Source organism: Macrotis lagotis, chromosome X (assembly GCF_037893015.1).
Source record: "Macrotis lagotis isolate mMagLag1 chromosome X, bilby.v1.9.chrom.fasta, whole genome shotgun sequence".
NCBI classification, from domain to species: domain Eukaryota; kingdom Metazoa; phylum Chordata; class Mammalia; order Peramelemorphia; family Peramelidae; genus Macrotis; species Macrotis lagotis.
This window is the reverse complement of record NC_133666.1, coordinates 189,961,542-189,980,988: the sequence shown is the minus strand read 5'-3', so window position 1 is coordinate 189,980,988 and position 19,447 is coordinate 189,961,542. Positions and strand designations below refer to the sequence as shown.

Here is a 19,447-nt window from a genome sequence, read left to right as displayed (position 1 = left end):
CGATCCATACAGCTAAAGGACGCTCCATGTCTATCATTGTAATGCTTCTATTCCTTGTAGTTGACTGCAAGTCACAAAGAGTTGATGGAACATTGTCTTTTTCTTGTATTTCGCTTGTGTGTTTTATAATATTCTGCACTGTAGATTCAGGTACTCCTACATCTTGTCCGGTTTTAGAATTACTATTATCACATTTTCGCTGTTCAAAAATTTTCAGGTGATCATTAGACACTTTAAATCCAGGTTGAGTCTTTTCTTTCTTAAAAATATAAGTTCTGAAAGGAATCTTTTTCCAAAATAAGCCTGTTCCACCCACATTAAAGATTGGCTGATCTGTGTATCCACCTTCTCCGATTATTTTCTTCAAAACATCAGGATAGTTTGCTGCCATGTTCTCATCTGCACTGGCTATTTCTCCAGTAATTTTAACATGATGCAAATGAACTCGATTTTTAAAGCGATCAAACCAACCACCACTAGCAGAAAAAGTTTCCTCACTATCTACTTCATTTCCATTTTCTTTCACTGCTTTAAATAAACTTGAGGCTTTTGTCTGAATGGCAGCTCGGCTAAGAGGAATACATTTTTTATTACAGTCATCAATCCATACAGCTAAAAGACGTTCCATTTCTATCATTGTAACACTTCTATTCCTTGTAGTTGTTTGCAAACCACAAAATGTGGATGCAACTTTACCTTTTTTTTTAATTTCACCTGCATGTTTTATAATATTCCGTACTGTAGATTCAGGCATTCCTACATCTCGGCCTATTTTTGAGTTACTATGACCACGCTCATGTCGTTCAATTACATCACATTTTTGTTCTAAGGTAATCACAAGCCTCTTTTTTTTCACACTGTTAGTGTTTCCATCTGAGGTTTTCTTCCTTTTGTCCATTTTATGGGCTTTTTAAAAAAAAATCAATGCAACTGTTGGTAATATGGTACACAGAAATAAATTGCATCAGCAAATTATGATAGGCAAGAGCAGAATGGCATGTCTTCAAGTTAAAACCTCTGACCAACATACATTGTATTAAATGATTTGTGGCTCACATTGAATTCAATTGTTCTCATTTTATAAACTGCACTAAAATGAATTTTGAATTATCTGAACTTGCATTAATCATGACCTAGCTAAAATAACTTAAGTATACTTTCTACAAACTTGAAAAAAAGTGACATTGGAAAGGTTATTTAAAATTTCTAAATATTAAAATTCTACATAACAACCCTCTGTGCTTCACATACAAATGCTGTTGTTTCAATTCCAGGCACAGGTTCTTTGCTTGCTTGGAGTCTCCCCAATCTATGTTTATATTGAAATGAGCCAGTTTCCTTTATTTTTTTCATCTAGTTGCAATTAAATTTCTGCGGGAAGCCTCCTTATAAAAGAAAGTGAATTTTCTTCTTACTGCAATTGTGAACTTGAGTTCAGTCAACCAGAGAATGCAGTTGACTTTCTTCAATATTTGCTATCCTCAATGGAAGTGACTGAAACAAAAAATAAAAATTAAAAACTTATGACTCAAAATTAAATGGTTTACAGAAGAAATATAAATGAGTACACTTTAATATTTTTTCCCCCTCCTAAGTTAGGAGGTGGCATAGTGGATAGAAGTGCTGGGTTTGACATGGAGGATCTGAGTTCGAATCCAGACCTCACAAATCAAAACTATATGACCCATGGCAAATCACTTAACCAGTCTGCCTAGATTCTACATCTGTAAAACGGAGATGTTAATAATTCCTATCTCCGGGGCAATGGTGAAGATTAAATGATATCATTATTGTTCAGTGACTGGCATTGGAGAGGCGCCGCATAAATGCTTGCTGTCATTATTCTCCAGTTAACGCTTAAAGCCTGCCCTAAGATTTTCGGAACCCCGCAGGGCCTGGCGGGGGCAGGCACACATGCCCTGGCATCAGCGCACGGCGGCGGGTCAGCACTTGTGGTCAGGGGCACGGCGTCCAGGACGTGCGGCTACGCGCCGTGCGCCCCCAGGTGCGGGGCTGGGTCCTGCGTCCGCGCCCATCCCGCGCGGGGCGGGAGCGCGCAGGAAGCCGGGGCCCCTCCCCCCCGCCGGCGCCCAGCCGGGCTCCAGGCTCCGGGACACTGTCCCGGGGGCCCTGCCAGCCCAGGCCCGGCCAGACAAGCTGGCACAGATCGCAGGCGTGTGCGCCCCGGGCCGGCGCGCCGCTCCCCGCAACGATACCTGGCACTAGTGCGTGCATGCCCCAGCCGATCTTCGGCGCTGTCCGCGGGAGAGCCCGGCGGGAGAGGGCGGCGGGGCCGGAGGGCGGAGGCGGCCTTGGCGACGGGGGAAGCGACGCCAACGGAAACGCGGCGGCCGAGCCGGGCCCTGGACCGGCCGCGCGCATGCGCGCCCCGCGCGGGCCCCGCCCCTTCCCCGCCGCGCCCCCTCTCCTTCGCGCAGGCGCGGGAGCCCAGCCAATGGTCGGGGACTGCTCGGGCGGCCCGGCCGGGCTGGGGGCCGGGAGCTGGGCCTTGTTATCGTCCTCTTGATTGTGGCTACTCTATTTTTAGGCCGAGGTGACTGGCACCATGCAGCGTTCGGAACAGCCTGGCACCCCGCCCGCTTCGACCCCGTGTGGCTGCGTGAAACCGGCTTTAGAAACAGGTAACTTCAGCAGGGGCTGCGTTTCCTTATTGGAGGAGGGTCACATGCCGAGCGGTCACGTGAAGAAGGGTCACATGAGCAGTCTCTTCCCTCTGTCTGGAATCAGCCCAAATAACAGATTCCTTCTTGGCTCCTGGTTCCCCTTTGTGACTTTTACGCCGCCTCCCCTGAACCCCAGCCCCGGCACTCGTTTCCAATATTGGCAGCCGTGTCTTGTGATGAATGAGGAGTGAATTAAAATAGAATTAGCGATCAGTGAATTAATCATTTAACCCCAATGGCCCCCTCAGCTTATGGAAAAGATTCTGAGATGGGGATAAAAGTGAGTAGGTCAAATCTGAGGGAGAAGCATTTCCACCCCCCCCCCAGTAATGGGAATTGGCTCCTCTGAACCAGGATCCTCAGCTAAATACCAGTCTAGATGGTGTCCTCATAACCAGCAGTTATATAGCACTGACATTTTAAGTCACCTGATCCTCAAACTCCTTATTTAGCGCCAATATTTTTTTTTCCTAATTGAACCTCACAACCACTGGGCGAAGTGCTTTTATTATTCACATTTTACAGATAAGGAAACTCCAGGTGGGCAAAGTTGCATAACTTGCCCGACATCCCTTCATCCACCAGGATTTAGCACTGGAAACATAAATAGCAATCATAAAACAAATGGAAGAAATTAGAACTGGTGGAAGGTCAAAGATAGGGGCTGTGTGTGTGTGTGTGTACACGTGTGTGTGTGTAGATTTAGGGTGATCAAAAACTTAGTCAATCAACAAGCATTTATTGAATGCTTACTAAGTAGTTTTGCTGATGCCAATGAAGGACTCAGTTTTTTCATCTGTAAAATGAGCTAGAGAAGGGACTGGCAAAGCACATTCAGATCTTCATGAAAACGTCAGATTGGACCCCCAACAATTGAATAACACCAGATTTATGAGTATTAAATAACGTTTGCCCCAAAGAATTCTAAATTAAAATTTATAATATGTAATTATAAAATACCGTTTAAGCATGTACATGCTTGTTTTTACAGAGGAAATATAATAGCAACATACCTATTATTCACTACTTTAATCATTAAAATTTTTTTAGTGCAAACCTCTTGGTAGTTTCATGGGAACTGTTGGACTAGGTGACATCTAAGACTTCTTTAATTCTCTGAAATGTTATATTATTAGAGTGTTTTTTGAGGTTGACATCTCACAAAATGTGTCAGAAGTTAAACTGTTTGCACAAAGCTATTGAGGGTATACTTTTTTTAATATGTAGAGATGGCAAAGACACAAATGAAGAAAGTGATCAGTGGTTCTGGATTATTACATTCAAATCTTCATTGCTGAGTTTATATGAAAGCATTTACCTTTGAGTGATTAATTTTTTTGACACTTGTATTAAATGAAGGTTGTGTCAGTTAGTCAGGCAACAAACATTTATTAGTCACTATAGGGAAGGAAATTGGATCAGTAGTTAGAACATTTCCCACCTCTTTATAAGCTAGATATGGGATCCTGTACAAAAACATAATCTTTCTCAGTCTCATTTTTTTCCATCTATAAAATGAAGAGGTTGGCTGGTTGATTTTTTTAGATTTTAGATCTAGATTTATATTATTCTTAATATCCTTTAGAATATTAAAGAAGTAAAGTTGGCTTCAACCAAAAAGCTCAAGAAAACCATATAGTTTTTATAATCCTTTATTTGCATATTATTATTAAAGATAATTCTAGCTAGCATTTATGTAACACTAAGATTTTGTAAAAATTTTCAAATATATATATATATATATATATATATATATATTTATTTTCACATTGCTACCAACAGTCTTGTAGAAGTAAACATAATCCCCTCTCCCCCCACAAAGATAGAGAAACCTCAGAGGAATAAAGTAAGGGGAAAAAAAGTGTACTTCAGTCTGTGTTCAGTTACCATCGGCTCTGTCTCTGGGATGTCTCACATTCTCTATCATAGTCCATCAGAGAAGTTGCTTCAATATTTTTTCCCCCACAGTTGCTATTGCTACCTTTATTTCCCTTGGTCTCATTCCTCTCCATCCCCATTTATTCTGTTCTCTCTCTCCTTTCACCCTGCCCCTCCTCAAAAGTATATTATAAAAAAAAAGTATATTATATCTAACTACCTTCTCCCACAATCTTCCCTCTCTTCTAGCACCTATACCATCCTCCTCTCCCCCGTCCCCTTTTTCCCGTCTCTTTCCTCTCCTTTTTCCCTTTAGGGTAAGATAGATTTCTATACTCTATTAAATGTGTCTATTATTTCCTCTCTGAGTTGCTTGTGATGAGAGTGAAGGCTCATTCATTCCCCCTCATCTTCCCCCTTTCTACTCCAGTGCAAAAGCTTTTTCTTGCCTCTTTTACATGAAATATCTTAGCCTATTCTGCCTCTCCTTTCCCTTTCTCTCAGTACATTCTTTTCTTGTCCATTGACTTCATCTTTATAATTCATCTTCATCCTGTACTTTGTCTGTGCTCCTTCTAACTACTCTAATAAATTCACCTTGCATGTTAATCTCATTTCATACTCATCCCAACCCTATGAGATTAGGTGTTGGCGTTATCCCTATTTTACTGGTGAAGAAACTGATGATGAGGGATTTACCCAGGATCAAAAGCTAGTAAGTGTCTGAGGCAGGATTTGAATTCAGATCTTCATGACTTTAAGTCTTACATTCTAACCACTATTCTGCCCTAGCTATCTCACCAAATTAGAAATTTGTTTTTGTTATTTTATTTCTATAGGTAATATTTTAACTGAACCAATTGGTTACATAGAGTCATGTTTCTCAGCTAAGAATGGTACACCGAGGCAGCCAAGCATTTGCAGTTTGTCGCGTGCTTGTTTGAGGATAAGAAAAAGTGTCTTTAACAACCCTGAACATTCTGTAATGGGCTTAGAACAGTTTTCACATGTTTGGTAAGTTGTTTGATCATTGCTGATAGATTTTTATGTCCAGAATTTGCTGGAGAATATAGAAGTACTATGAAAATAATTGGTTACTTTGGAAAGTACATTGATTTTAACAAGGCAACCCACTTTAAGATCACATCTCTTCCAAGAGAAATTACACTTATATTTATTTTTATCATTTGAACTGAGTTATCTCTATCTACTCCCCTCCCCAATAGCTTGAATCTTTTAATTACATGGGTAAGTATTGGTGAAGACTATAGATTAAATACAAATTCTTTTCATTTTTCAAGTTTAAATTTACTTTCTTTTAAAAAGAAATGTTTTTTAACTGCTTTTTTAAACCATTGTCACTTTTCAGTGCTTCCCTCTCATCCTATAACTGAGTAATAATGTCTATGTTAAATTTTATATTCAATGCATTCATTATTTGGGGGGGGGGAACTTGTGTATTTCTTTTCTGTTTTCAAAAAGTAACTTTTTTCCCCCTACTAAGTGTTTCTGGTCTTTCCTGACAGGGTTTTGTTTGTCTTTCATAAAAATGGTCATTTGAGTTGTAAGGCAAAAGTACAGCCTCCTCGGTTGAATGGTACAAAGACTGGAATCTTCTCCACAAGGAGTCCCCATCGCCCTAATGCCATTGGATTGACTCTTGCCAAGCTGGACAAAGTAGAAGGTGACTTTTAATTTCTTTTTTTACATACCTGACTTAAGCAGAAAGAAGCATATTAAGATAATATCCAGTTAACTTTTTGATAAGCGTAATTTTGGTCCAATCAAACAAATAGTTAAAAGGGCATCTTTTATTTGCATAATTAAAATACTCCTTGAATTTGTAGATATTATATGGGTCTTCTGTGTTTAAAGGCAAAACTATATTGTGTCTGTGATTGATGGGGAAAATGAAACAATCTCTGGACTTGGAGGCAATATAAAATTGGATTGACTCTGACGCTAGCTCTGTGGATTTGGGCAAGTCATTTAATCCCTCAGCCTTAGTTTTTAGACCTTTAAAATGGAGTTAATGGTACTCTCAATTTTTATTTCACTGGGTTATTGCATTTTTTAAACTTTTAAAGTACTGTAGAAGTATAACACATTATTACCCACTTTATATTTAATATTGGAAAAAATTGACCAATCTTTTCCTAAATTTTATGGCTTGAGTTCTCTTGTTTTCTCTTTTCAGGATACATGCCATTTTCATATGTATTCATATATGAAGCAATAACATTTTATATCTTCATTGTTACATGTTTCTGTAGCTTAGAATGTGTAACAACTGAGAGACATGCACTATTTTTATTTATTTAATAATATGTATTTCCCCATTTGTTTCCCAAAAAGTTTGAGAAGCTTTAAAGGTTATAACACACAAAAAAACTCTATTAAAAGTAAAACAGAAAAAAAAAAGTTTTAAAGGATAAGAAACGTGAAATTGAGTGGAGAAAAAAGTGATAGCTTTAGAGTTTGAGGCCCTTGGTTCAAAACCCATTTCTGACACTACATATGTGACCTCAGCAAGTCAGAAAATCTCTGTGGGCCTCATTTACCTTCTTTGTGAGATGAAAGGACAGTACCAGATGGTTTTCAAACCAACTGTTTCTAAATCTGTCATTTCTTCTATTTCTAAATCTGTCATTTTAATGTGATTCTAGAGTTGAACAATGAATTTGCTGCTGAGCTTCCTGGCAGTTAGGGCAAAAAAGTAAATGTGTTCTATGTTGTTTAGAGCTTATGTTTTATATTGTTCTCATTGTCTGATAAAGAAGTCAGAAAAGTTTCTGTAGAAGCAGGGTTTCTTAACCTTGGGTCCATGAACTTCTTTTGTTTTTAAATAAATATTTTTAGAGCTATATTTCAATGTAATTGGTTTCCTTTGTTATCAGTATGTTTTATTTTGAGAAGAGGTTTCTAGGTTTCTCCAAACAACCAACCAAAGGGCTTCTTGGCATTTTCTGTGAGGAATTTATCACATAGATACTCAGATAAGAGACCTTGGGTAACAAAATGGAAGACGTCTTCAACTCTATTTTTGTGAATGGTACAGAATATTTTTTAAGTGCTTATTGCATTTTGGACCCATATAAAATCTGAGAATATAAAATCAAATCTTAACTCAGAGAAGATGTCTTTTGGGAAAGCCAAAATTGTTGTTATTTGCCCTTCTTTGTTCTCGAAGACCTTGACATCAGGGAGGTGATGCTGTAACATGCAAGTGAATTGATTTAAGTGAGGAAGAGCTTTGCAAAAGTCACCAGACTCACTTTCTCTTCCATCAGAGTCCAGTGGCTAGATATGGATCAGAACCACTGGAGATAGCAGTGGGTGTAGTGGGAGACCTTGACTTTTTAAAATTAGGTCTTTATCAGACCTCAACTTGACTCAGGCAATGCCCAGTTAGTAAAGAAATAAAGCAAAGAATGGCCTCTTTTACCTAAACTATTAAATTTTAGGAATGTAATCTTCTAATCTACAGCTCAGAGGAAACAACGACTAATATATATATTGGTTCCTCCTCAAATATCAGGATGTCAGGAACTAGTTATAAAAACAAATATATTGAAATGTAGCTGGACCTTTTTTTAGTTTTCTGGTCAAGCATATGGCATTTGTAACTTGCTTGCTTGTTGTACTTTCTGGTGGCAATTTTCTCAGTCAAAATAGTTTTTAATGCATGAAAGGCAAGATAGCATAATGGACAGGTAGCTGACCTTGAACTAAAACCACCTAGACTCAAGTCTCTCCTATACCGTACTTGCTGTGTGACCTTGGGCAAGTTTAACTTCTGGTCACTCACAACAATTCTTTAAGACTTTTAAATTGCAGACAAGGTGTTGCTTGTCATTGGTAGAGGAGTTTTTACCCTTAGCTCCCTACACCAGTGAAATCACAGGTCCAGCAACCTCTCTGTATTCATGGAATTCAAAGATCATTATCATAATTTTGGAGAATCAGCAAATGATCCTTCAAGTCATTGAGAACAAAGAGAATGGTTTTAGCAGAAATCCAGAAGTACCCTCTATTAAAATTTAGTGATGGCCATGAATGGATCATAGCTGCCATATTTTTCTTAGTCCATTCTAGATAAGTGGCATGTCTAAATATTTTAATAATAAAGCTTCTTTATATTTGGCAAGGTCAGGTGTGTTCTCTGAAGAAAGGAAATGCAGTAATGATGAGAGACTGTAGTGTATAGTGAGGAGAGGGACTGAAAACTGGGAGATGTAAGTTCTAGTTGTGGTTTTACTACTAGCTAGATCAGGAACCCTGGCTAGTTGTAAACCTCTGAGCCCCAGATTCCATATTTGTTACATGAAAGGAGACTAGATAGATTCTGGAGACTCTTTTTTTCCCCTCACAGACCAAGATGCTATGATTCTAAGATGTAGCTAAGAGCAGCTGGGTGGCTCAGTGGATAAAACACTGGACCTAGTGTCAAGAAGACCACAGTTCAAATCCAGCCTCAGTAACTGTGGGACCCTGGGTAAATCACTTAACTTCCATTTGCTAGAATGTACTGGTGAAGAAAATGGCAAACCACTCCAGGATCTTTGCCAATAAAACCCTATGGACATTATGATCCACAGGGTCATGAAGAATCAGACACTGCTGAACAACAAAAGAATATAACTATTACTTTGTTATACTTTTTTTATGCCCTTTTTATCAATACCAATTGGGAAGCTGATATAACCATTTCTGTTGTTTGTTCTTTTTTCAGTCATGTCTGACTCTTTGTGACCTATTTGTGGTTTCTTGGCAAAGATCCTGGAGTGGATTGCCATTTCCTTCTCCAACTCATTTTACAGATGAGGTGAACAGGGTCAAGTGACTTGCCCATGGTCACAGATAATCAGTGTCTGAGGCCAGATTTGAACTTAGGAAGAGGAGTCTTCCTGATTCCTGGTCTGGTACCCTATCCACTGTATCACCTGGCTGCCCTCATATAGCCATAAGATGCTTTAAATTAGTCTCTCACTTCCTCTCAGTTAATTTACAGTTAATATCTGTTACATATCAATAGGGCAAAAACAACTGGAGTCACCTGTCAAAATGTCAAATTAATTCAACTTCTGTTTGGGATTCTTTGGGTTCCCTTTTAATTAAGGTCCTCATGAGGACCAAAGAGAATGGAATTTTCCTATCTGCTAAATACTGGTAACAGAAGATTCCCTGCTTGAGTGGTTGTGAATGGCAAGAAAGCTGCAATGTTCCCTCTTCCTCTGTAAGTCAAGTAGCATTTATTAGAGTCCCACAGTATACCAGGCACTATGTTATGTATCATAATTTTAGTGCTATTATAACTAATTTTCTGATTAAATTTTTGAACTGTTTTGCATATTAATACCTTTAAAAATATATTTATGGCAGCATTTTGCCTGGTAGTTGTTTAAATGGACTATTTATTTTTCTTCAGTTATGGAAATTTTAAGATGATTTTCCCCTCCCCCCACCCCTTTTTTAAAAAACATCTTAGCAGGTGCCATATACCTCTCTGGAATTGACATGATAAATGGTACACCTGTTCTGGACATAAAACCTTATATACCTGACTATGATGCACCACGGGATCTGATTGAACCTTTAAATGAACTCAATTTACAAGAAGGGGAACAGAAACAGAAAGACTTTCCACATATGATTAACACAACTGGTAATTATGAGCAGCAGCAAAAAGCAGAGGACTTCAGACCTCAATACCACAGTACAGAGGGGAAACACCCTGAAGACCAAACTGCAGAAGAAAAATATTTAAAACATAAAGACTCAGCAGAAGTGAAACACCCCTTAAATAAGTACAGGAGCACAACAGCAGATTGTATTTTAGAAATAAAAATAAATGAGAGTTCAAGTAGAGATGAAGAACAAATTGACCTGCATCAGCCAAAGGAAGGTATAGACAATAGACGAAGTATAATGGAAGGAGATGCAACTACACAAGAAAACAGCTCAGGGACTCAGCATCCGTCCAGCAGGGGGATCATGGCCCCTGCCAGTTCTGTTCCATCCTGGGTGAAAGATTCTCCTGTGACTACTTTAGAAGTCCGATTTACCCCTCATGCGGAAATGGATCTTGAACACTTTAGTTCCAAAGATGATACAGGTATCTTCTTTTTCTTCTTCTTCTTTTTTTTTTTTGAAGCAACTGAGGTTAAGTGATTTGCTCAGAGTCAAATAAGTGCCAGTTTTGTACACAGGTCCCCTTGACTCCAGGACTGGTGCTCTATCTATCCTGAGCTACCTAGCTGCCCCAGGTATAGTTTTTAGAACAAAATTAGTTCCTTCAGATATTCTTTTCTCATTTTTGAAAGTTGTGGTATGTTTGGGGTAAGAATTTAACCATGGCTAATATTTTGAGAGTCCTTTTTATAAGGAATTTATTTGAGGTATTTATCAACATGTTTATCTGGAAAGGAAAAATTTGAAAGTATTAGTATTATATTTTTTTTTAAGAGTTGCATTTGTTGAAATGTAGCTATTTGCTGCTTTTCCAATTTAGGATTCCATCTATACTTATTGCTATAAGTCCTAAGGGATTGCCAGTGCAGCTGTGGGCAATCAGCAAGCTTGTATTAAGTGTTTGATATGTACTAGGCACTGGGGCTGCAAAAATAAATGGAGATTTCCTTTTTACCCCACCTCTGTTCTTGCCCTCAGGGAGCATTTTATTTATTTATTTGTTTGTTTATTTGTTTATTTTTAGGTTTTTGCAAGGCAAATGGGGTTAAGTGGCTTGCCCAAGGCCACACAGCTAGGTAATTATTAAATGTCTGAGGCCGGATTTGAACTTAGGTATTCCTGACTCCAGGGCCTGGTGCTCTCTCCACTGCCACCTAGCCGCCCCCTCAGGGAGCATTTTAGTTGGAGGTGTGGCAGAGAATACGATTTGCAAAGTTTGGAGCTGGGCAGTCACAGAAATTATAGGGGAATTTTATGTAGTATAGTAGAAATAGTTCTTCTTTTCCAGTAGCAATGGTGTCACTTTGACTGTTATTCTCAGATGACAAGTTGGAGGCAGGTGAGTACATCCATGCTGGGCTGAATTTTAAGCCCTTGTATCTTTCCTGGATGACTAAGCTATGAAGCATGGTCTTGGGCTTCGAAGGTCTAGTGGCATAGATGGATGTTTACTGACAGTTCTGCCCTGAGGAAGTCTTTCAGAATTGGATGGATTCACCTAGTTAATCAGGGATGGAAAGTCCTCTCAGAATTTGTTTCTGGTTTGGAGATGCAAGGTCAACAGTAACTAGACAGATGGCAAGGTGCTTGTACTGAGTATATCCCAGTGGATGACTGGATGGAGATTTCCTTCACTGTTCTCTGCCTTAAGTGCAGAGAATAGATCTCTAGACCTGGAGTCAGGAAGATTTCAGATCCTTACTAACTATGTGATCCTGGGCAAGTCACTTAACTTGTGTTTACTCAGTTTCCTTATCTGTAACTTGGGGATAATAACAAGACCTACCTTCCAGGATTTGTGTAAGGATAAAATGAGGTAATATTTATTTGAGTTTTGTTTTTTTTTTAAAGTTTTTGATAATTTCGTATTTTAGCATTCTTTTTTTTTTTTTTTTGGTTTTTGAAAGGTGTGGGGGGTGGTGGTTAAGGGACTTGCCCAAGCTCACACAGCTAGGCAATTGTTAAAGTGTCTGAGGTCATATTTGAACTCAGGTCCTCCTGACTCCAAGGCTAGTACTCTGTCCACTGCACCACCTAGCTGCCCCTAGTTTAGTATTCATTTTTAAAAATTTTGAGTTCCAAATTCTCTCCCTCCTTTCTTCCCTTCCTTCACCCATTGAGAAAGCAAGCAATATGATATCAATTATACAAGTGAAGTGATGCAAAACATATTCCATATTAGGCATGTTGAAAAAATAAGAAGCAATAAACATTATAATAAAGTGAAAAAATATGTTTCAATCTGCATTCAGACTCCATCAAATCTCTCTAAGTTATCTTGGATCAAAAATGAGAGAATATTTGTAAAGTTCCTTGAAAACCTTAAGCATTATACAAATGCTAGGTATTTATTATTAGTTGTAGAATATTTGATATTATGAGGCTAACAACAAATAAAAGTCCCCATCTGAACAGTTAGAAAAGAAAATGTCATGCTTTGATTCTGGGAAGAAGGCTATAATTACTGCATAACAACCAGTACAGATGCAGTCTGTAGAGGCGCCTAGCATAGTGCCTGGCATATGTAATAAATGCCTGTTGAATTGAGTGGAAAATCTCTGTGATTAAGATTTCTAAGCCCCAGATGGTGGCCCATTTATTTTGAGAGCTATTTAGCACAATAAAATTGAAGTTTGTTACAATGAAATTTGACCTATATATGATTTCAAAGTGTAGACAAGTTCAGAAAAAAATTTAATTTGTTCTTCTCATTTTAGATGTCACTGTAACTTCATTTAAATATTTTCGATCAGTGAAAGAGGCAAAGTGTGCCATTATTGCCGTATTAGCAGCCGATCCCCGGTCTGTGTATCGAAGGAAACATTGCCAGGACCGTCTTTTCTACTTTTCAATGGACACGGCTCATGTTACTTGCTGGTTTGGTGATGGGTTTGCAGAAGTGCTAAGGATCAAGCACACTGACACTGTGGAGAAAACAATTTGGCAATGCTCATTACAGGCAGCTCCATCTTAAGTAAAACAGAATATGTAAACCTGCCTTAGGGACTTCCTGCTAATCATCCTGAATAATGCCATGGAGAGGAAGCCTCTGGGCTTTCCTTCTTTCTTCTTTCTCTTCCCCTTCATCCAGTTCCTTCCTGGACTTTTTCATTCAGATCTCAATTCTTTGTATTTCATTTGACTCCTGAATAGTCTGGGGGGAGTCAGGTGATCAAGGGTAGTTGGGGTGAGGATGGAGAAAAAGGATAAACAGCAGTTCCTCAATCAGCTTGTAGTGCTGCCATTGGCTCCCCTAGTTTCCTTATTGATCTTGAGCAGTAGATAGCCCATAGGCTAGAGAAAGAAGTCTGAGAAGGAACTTATTATACCTTGGCTGACATACCAACCAACTTTTACTAGTAGTAAAACAAAGAAACAAAAAAAAAAACCTTAGATGACATGTGACTGCCCTTTGTTTATTTAGTTAATAAGCATTTATTAAATACCAGGACTGTGCCAGGCATTATATATAATGCTATTGTACTGTATAAGGTGAGAAACACTGATCAGAAGAAAGAGGTGGTTGAGAGTGGAAAGGTCAGTAAATTTGGGGAAGAAAAGAAAAACCTAGTGATTAGGAAAGTATAGTGATAGAACTGTTCCTGTAAGTGTATAGTAGCAGGACTTCCTTAGCTATTCTATTCTGGATATTTAGTTCCTGTTTATTATCTTCTGTCCAATCATCAGGTCGGGAAAAAGGTTGGTAAAAGATCCTGTATCTCAGGACAGGAGAGGGAAAACTATTCTTACCCTCCAAAGGAACATTGTTACATATGGTGGTTAGATACTAAGAGTACCATTTGTTCAGAATCATACCCTAGCCATATTATTCATTAAATATGTTGTACATTTTTCTTATAGCCAATCTGTGAATATTGCAGAAAAAGGAAGAACATTTTATAGTTCTCACTGCTTTGGTTTCTCTTGCTCAGAATGGTTGTTTGGAAACATCTACTTTTAATAAATAAACTTTCATTTTTATAAAAATTATGCCAATATCAGGGTGTGTAAAATTGAATCTGGAAGGGGGGTCAGTTATTTTTTTGTCAGTCATGAAAGTGATGCTCTTGCAGTAGGACTTTTCAGTCCAAAAAACTTACAAAAATAAACTCACTAAGCTGTGGTTATAAATTTTGATGAAAAATTTGATCTCCCTGAATGAAAAAGTCTCATTCCAAATCACAAGAGTTAAAAAAAGATAGAATTATAGAATGGTAGAACTGGACAGTGGGATAGCTAGTTAACACAGTGGTGGAAGAGGGCCAGGGAATTCAAATCCTGCTTCAGATATTATGTGGGTGACCCTGGGCAAGACACTTAATCCTGTTTTCATCAGTTTCCTCATCTGTAAAAAATAAGCTGGAGATGGAAATAGCAAACCTCTCCATTATGTTTGCCAAGAAAACCTCAAATGGAGTCATGACACAAGTCAAACAACTGAACAATAATAACAGCAAGGACTGGAAGAAATTTTGGAGACCATTGTCTCTAATATCCACATGTATAAAGTTTTCAAATGAGGCAAAAATGATATATCCAAGTTCCTTTATTCTAACTGCTTTCCAATTGATCCCCCACACAATTGCCAAAGTGACCTTCCAAAAGAACACTCCTCAGCTCAGAAGTGCTTCCTGGTGCCTCTAGCTAGGGCAAGGGTTCTGAACTTGGGGTCTTCCATAGGGCACTGTGGAAAGGTTTCAGGGATTTGGGAACTTAGATGGCACAACATCTCTTTATTTTCACTAATCTTTAACAGACATTTAGCATTTTCTTTAATTATTAAAGAACATGGTTCTGAAAAGGAAGCAAAAGATTTCATCAGATTGCTAAAGAGGTCTATGACACAAGAAGGGTGATATGCTCTGAGTTAAAATACAAATTTCTTGCCATTTACAGTCCTTCATTCCAGATTTATTACAACTGACACATTATGATTTCACATTACTCCCTTTTGCACACTCCAGGGTCTAGACACTGATGTGCTCACTGTTCTTGTATAATGTTCTATCTCTTTTTTCTATGCATTGTGGTCTCTGGGCCTAGAATGTATTGCCTCCTTTTTCTGCCTTTTTTTTCAATATGTAGTTTATGAATTATGCCCAAAGGGCAATAAAAATATGCATACTCTGTGATCCAGCAATACCACTACTGGGTCTATATGGCTGAACAAATTGTGGTATATGTGCATTATGGAACACTTGGTCTATTAGAAACCAGGAGGGATGGAAATTCAGAAACCTGGAAGGATTTGCATGAACTGATGCTGAGTGAGATAAACAGAACCAGAACATTTTACACCATAACAGCAACATGGGGTTGATGATCAATCTTAATGGACTTGCTCATTCCAACAGTGCAAAAATCAGGGACAATTTTGGGGTATTTGTGATGGAGAATACCATCTGTATCCAGAGAAAGAATTGTGGAATTTGAACAAAGACCAAAGACTGACCTTTAATTTAAAAAAAAAAGCAAATCGTTATCTTATATAATTTTGCTATCTCTTACATTTTTTTTTTCCTGAAGGATATGATTTCTCTCTCAACACACTCAATTTAAATCAGTGTATAGCATGGAAACAATGTAAAGACTATCAGACTGCCTTCTGTGGGGGGGGGGGTAAGGGGAGGGAAGCAAAATTAGGGGAAAATTGTAAAATTGAAAAAATATGTAGCTCATATAAATGCTTCTGTCTCCTTTCCTAACTCATCCAGCTCCTGCTGCCAACCCTTGCTCGCATAATTACCTTGTATTTATTTGTGGATGTGCTGTTTTTCCCTGAGAGGTCATGAGCCCCTTGAGAGCAGGGAGGGTTTCATTTTTATCTTCATGTCACTGGCACCACACAACAGTTCATAAGAAATATACTGGGGTTGATTGATATGTGACTTGAAAGAGATCTCCAGATCTTCCATTTTTATGTTATTCTGCCTGCCAAAGGCATTTCTAACACTAGGAATCAAGATGCAAACTGTATCTATCTCAGCAATATAGACTCCTCACAAATGAATGTAGGTCACTTCTGTCTTTTTCTAAGATCTCTAGGCTATAACTGTCTTGACAGTGCTTTTTACATGGTAGACAATAAATGTTTAATGACTTGAGGCCAAATCCTTTGAATTTTTGATATTCAGATCATTTTTAAAAGTAACAGTTCTTAATAAATATGATCCCCTATTTTAAAAACCAATTTGATATTATTTTGGTTATCCTCTATGAATACAGGGAATTATTCCAGTAAAATCTGATAAAATGATAGCCATTGACTGTAGTTGAGAGATAAAGAATTGTGATTAGATAGCTTAAAAGGGCAACCTAAGCAGGTTAAATAGATGCCTAAGGTCAGTACCATTAGATATTAAGTAATCAAAACTGGCTCTATGAATGACAATGTTTTGAAATAAGATCTTGCTTATGATTACTTGCACAGAGATGTTTGACCAATGCTTTTAATACTCTCTCGAATGAAATTGTTTTATATTAACATGTAAATAAAGATGATAATATATTTGTATAACCACCATGTAGCAGGCAGTATGCCAAGCACTTTATAAATATCATCTCTTATCCTCATAAGTGGTAGTGCTAGTATCATCTATCATCTCCATTTTCCAGTGGAAGAAACAGGCAAATAGAAGTTAAATGACTTTTACTCAAGGTCATAGCACTAGTAAGTATCTTAGGCTGGTTTTTGAACTCAGGCCTTCCTGACTCCACTCCCAGCTTTCTATCTACTGCACCATCTTGGTTGCTGCATCTGTGATATTATCTGAAGAGGTCTAAGGACTATGTACATGCAAAATTTATATAATAGAAATGGAAGGCAATTTCAAAGAGGAGACATTGGGGAGGCACAAGCCATAAAGGAAGGTGGATTTGAGCTGAGTCTTGAAGAAAACTGGGGAGACTCGGTGAGTAAAGACAACATTTCAGGTATGGGACAGCCAGTTCACACTTTGATTATAACTGCTGATCAGTCTTCTCAAGGGATACTTACATAGTTACTTCTAAGTGTCTAGTATAAATATGGAAATATGTTTAACATGATTATATATAGTAACCCCTTTCACATTGAGGAGGGTGGCACAGCACTCCCTCAATCAGGAAAATTGATGTAAAAATTTTTGCCCCTCCTTTTGTACCAGAGAAGTCTGAATTTTTTTTTTCCTTTTATGGGTATTTACAGTACTTTGTTGTAAAATTTGGTTAAGCATCTAGTCATAAATGTCATCTGCTGGCATTTGTGTATTTGCAGCTGCTGTGAAACTTCCACAAGTTCCATTTACTTTCTTATGTTGCCCCTTAATATATCATAACCAAGTTGAGATGAGAAAGGAATAATTTTCTTAATAGTTTGAATGAATGAATGAAAGAAAGCATTTACTGAGCACTTTATATATGCCAAGCATTGAAAAGTGCAAATATTTAACTATTAACAAATTGTTTTGAGTTTCTCTACAATTAGGAAAGAATCTGGCTTTCTCTTCCAAACTAAACAATCTTCTTTGAAAATCCATATCTGTCTAATTTCCTTAATTGCAACATTGAAACTAATGGAAGTTGTTCTTTCAAATGGAAAGTTTTGTAAGGTCTTGCAAATTGAAACCAACTGAAGTCTTTCAAAACTGCTTTCTTACAGAGTAGTACAGTAAGTTGCATATAGGGTGTTTGGTCAGTATTCTTGCCTGATCAATTAACTAAAGTCCAGAATAATAATGCTTTATTTGCTTTCCTAGAGGCAAAGTGGTATGGTACAAATAGCATAGTGGAATCCCGAGATCATAATTGTTGAGTTGAAGGGGATCATCTGGCTCAACCCCCTCATTTTCCAGCTGAGGATGTTGAGGTCCAAGGTCACATAGACAAAAGAAGAAATGGCAAGCCTAGGATGTCTGATCCTCACTGGGTGAGTCTCTGAGCCTCACTTTCACTATTAAGTAGGGATAGGAGCCTGACCTGTGATTTTATTGGCATAAGGATCTCTCTTTCCTGCAATTTAGTCTCAGTAGAGTTGCCTGGAACACAGAGACAGAATGATTTGCCCAGGATCACACAGCCCAGATGCCTCAGGGAAGACTTGAATTTTTCTTGCTTCAAGGCCAGCTTTCTATCCACTGTCATAGTGCTTCTCTAACCACAAAACAGGGATAATATATTATTTCCCTCACCGAATTGTTATAAGAACATCTGAAAGGGCTACATAACTGTGAGTTTTGTGTGTGTTGGATTATAGAACAATAAATGAAAAGAATGTGTCCCTGTAAGTGAATATTTAATTAGGTCTGCCCTAATTAAAAAAGACCAAAAACCCCACAAAACAAATAACAGCTTATAGCTCAAGACTCTACTCAGCATGGTTATCAGAAAAGCTACAGCCAAATTTGAGATATTCTTTGTGTTAGTATCCATTCAAATTTACCTCTCATAAGCCCTTAATCTCATGTTTCCCATTTAGCAGAACAAACTAGATGGTACATTAATTCAAAGCACAAGTCACTTAATTGAAAAGAATAGCAAGATAAATAACAAGGAAAATTCCCTACATGCACAGAGGGGCATGGTCTCCCAGATCCTTATGGCACTGGTGAGGGAACCCCCCTTTCTAGACAACTCCCACTCTTAGAATTGGGTCCCAGCTGGGATACCCCATTGCCTCTGAAGCTACTTCTGACTTGATGTGATGCTTGCCTCCTGAGTCACCAATGTGAGCATTGCTAGGCTGCCATCTGCTGCACCTATTCATTACTGCTTCTAAGATTTTCCTTTTCAGGAAGAGTTTTCAGATCTTTGCAAAGATCCTTTGATCTGTGCTCTGGACTGTTTTGATTCTTTGTGATTTGGCCTAAAGCCACACATAAGGAACATAGAAAAGTCCCTGAGATCACATTTTTCTTTTTGACCACCTTGCTTCTACTTGCTTAGAAGGAACTCCCCCAGTCCTGCTAGGTACTTTTGTTGAAGGAATAAATTTTTTTTTCTATTCCTGTCAAATTCTTGGTAGCTAATATCAGTACCATATAACCTTGGAGCTTCACTTTAGCAACACTGGTGGGACTTGATAAAACTGTCAATCATCACCTTGCATTCTTCCATAGTTATGGACAAGTCACAGGTCACTGCCCTTCTAACCAAAACTTTATCCATTAATATTTTCATTGTATAGATAGCTATTCATGAATTTCATCAAAAGTTTT

At 38.1% G+C, this 19,447-nt stretch overlaps 1 protein-coding gene across 2 annotated transcripts; it reads left to right on the top strand.

The window, feature by feature from the left end:
- The first annotated feature begins 2,051 nt into the window (after positions 1–2,051).
- TRMO (tRNA methyltransferase O) lies at positions 2,052–14,243 on the top strand. Of its 2 annotated transcripts, none has more exons than XM_074207687.1 (6): positions 2,052–2,225; positions 2,549–2,642; positions 5,402–5,576; positions 6,089–6,246; positions 10,054–10,677; positions 12,971–14,243. In XM_074207687.1, exons 2-6 carry the CDS (start codon positions 2,567–2,569, stop codon positions 13,225–13,227), a joined length of 1,290 nt encoding a protein of 429 aa, XP_074063788.1. In that variant the 5' UTR covers positions 2,052–2,225; positions 2,549–2,566; the 3' UTR covers positions 13,228–14,243. The 2 variants fall into 2 exon arrangements, with proteins under 2 accessions (XP_074063788.1, XP_074063787.1); XM_074207686.1 differs by having other exon boundaries at positions 10,051–10,677.
- Positions 14,244–19,447: the final 5,204 nt, after the last annotated feature.

Excerpts from the sequence above, each read along its gene's own strand:
- TRMO (XM_074207686.1), top strand. The coding sequence starts at position 2,567 with ATGCAGCGTTCGGAACAGCCTGGCACCCCGCCCGCTTCGACCCCGTGT. Across the intron at positions 2,643-5,401 it reads GAAACCGGCTTTAGAAACAG|GTAATATTTTAACTGAACCA; the intron begins GTAACTTCAGCA and ends TTATTTCTATAG. Across the intron at positions 10,678-12,970 it reads TAGTTCCAAAGATGATACAG|ATGTCACTGTAACTTCATTT; the intron begins GTATCTTCTTTT and ends TTCTCATTTTAG.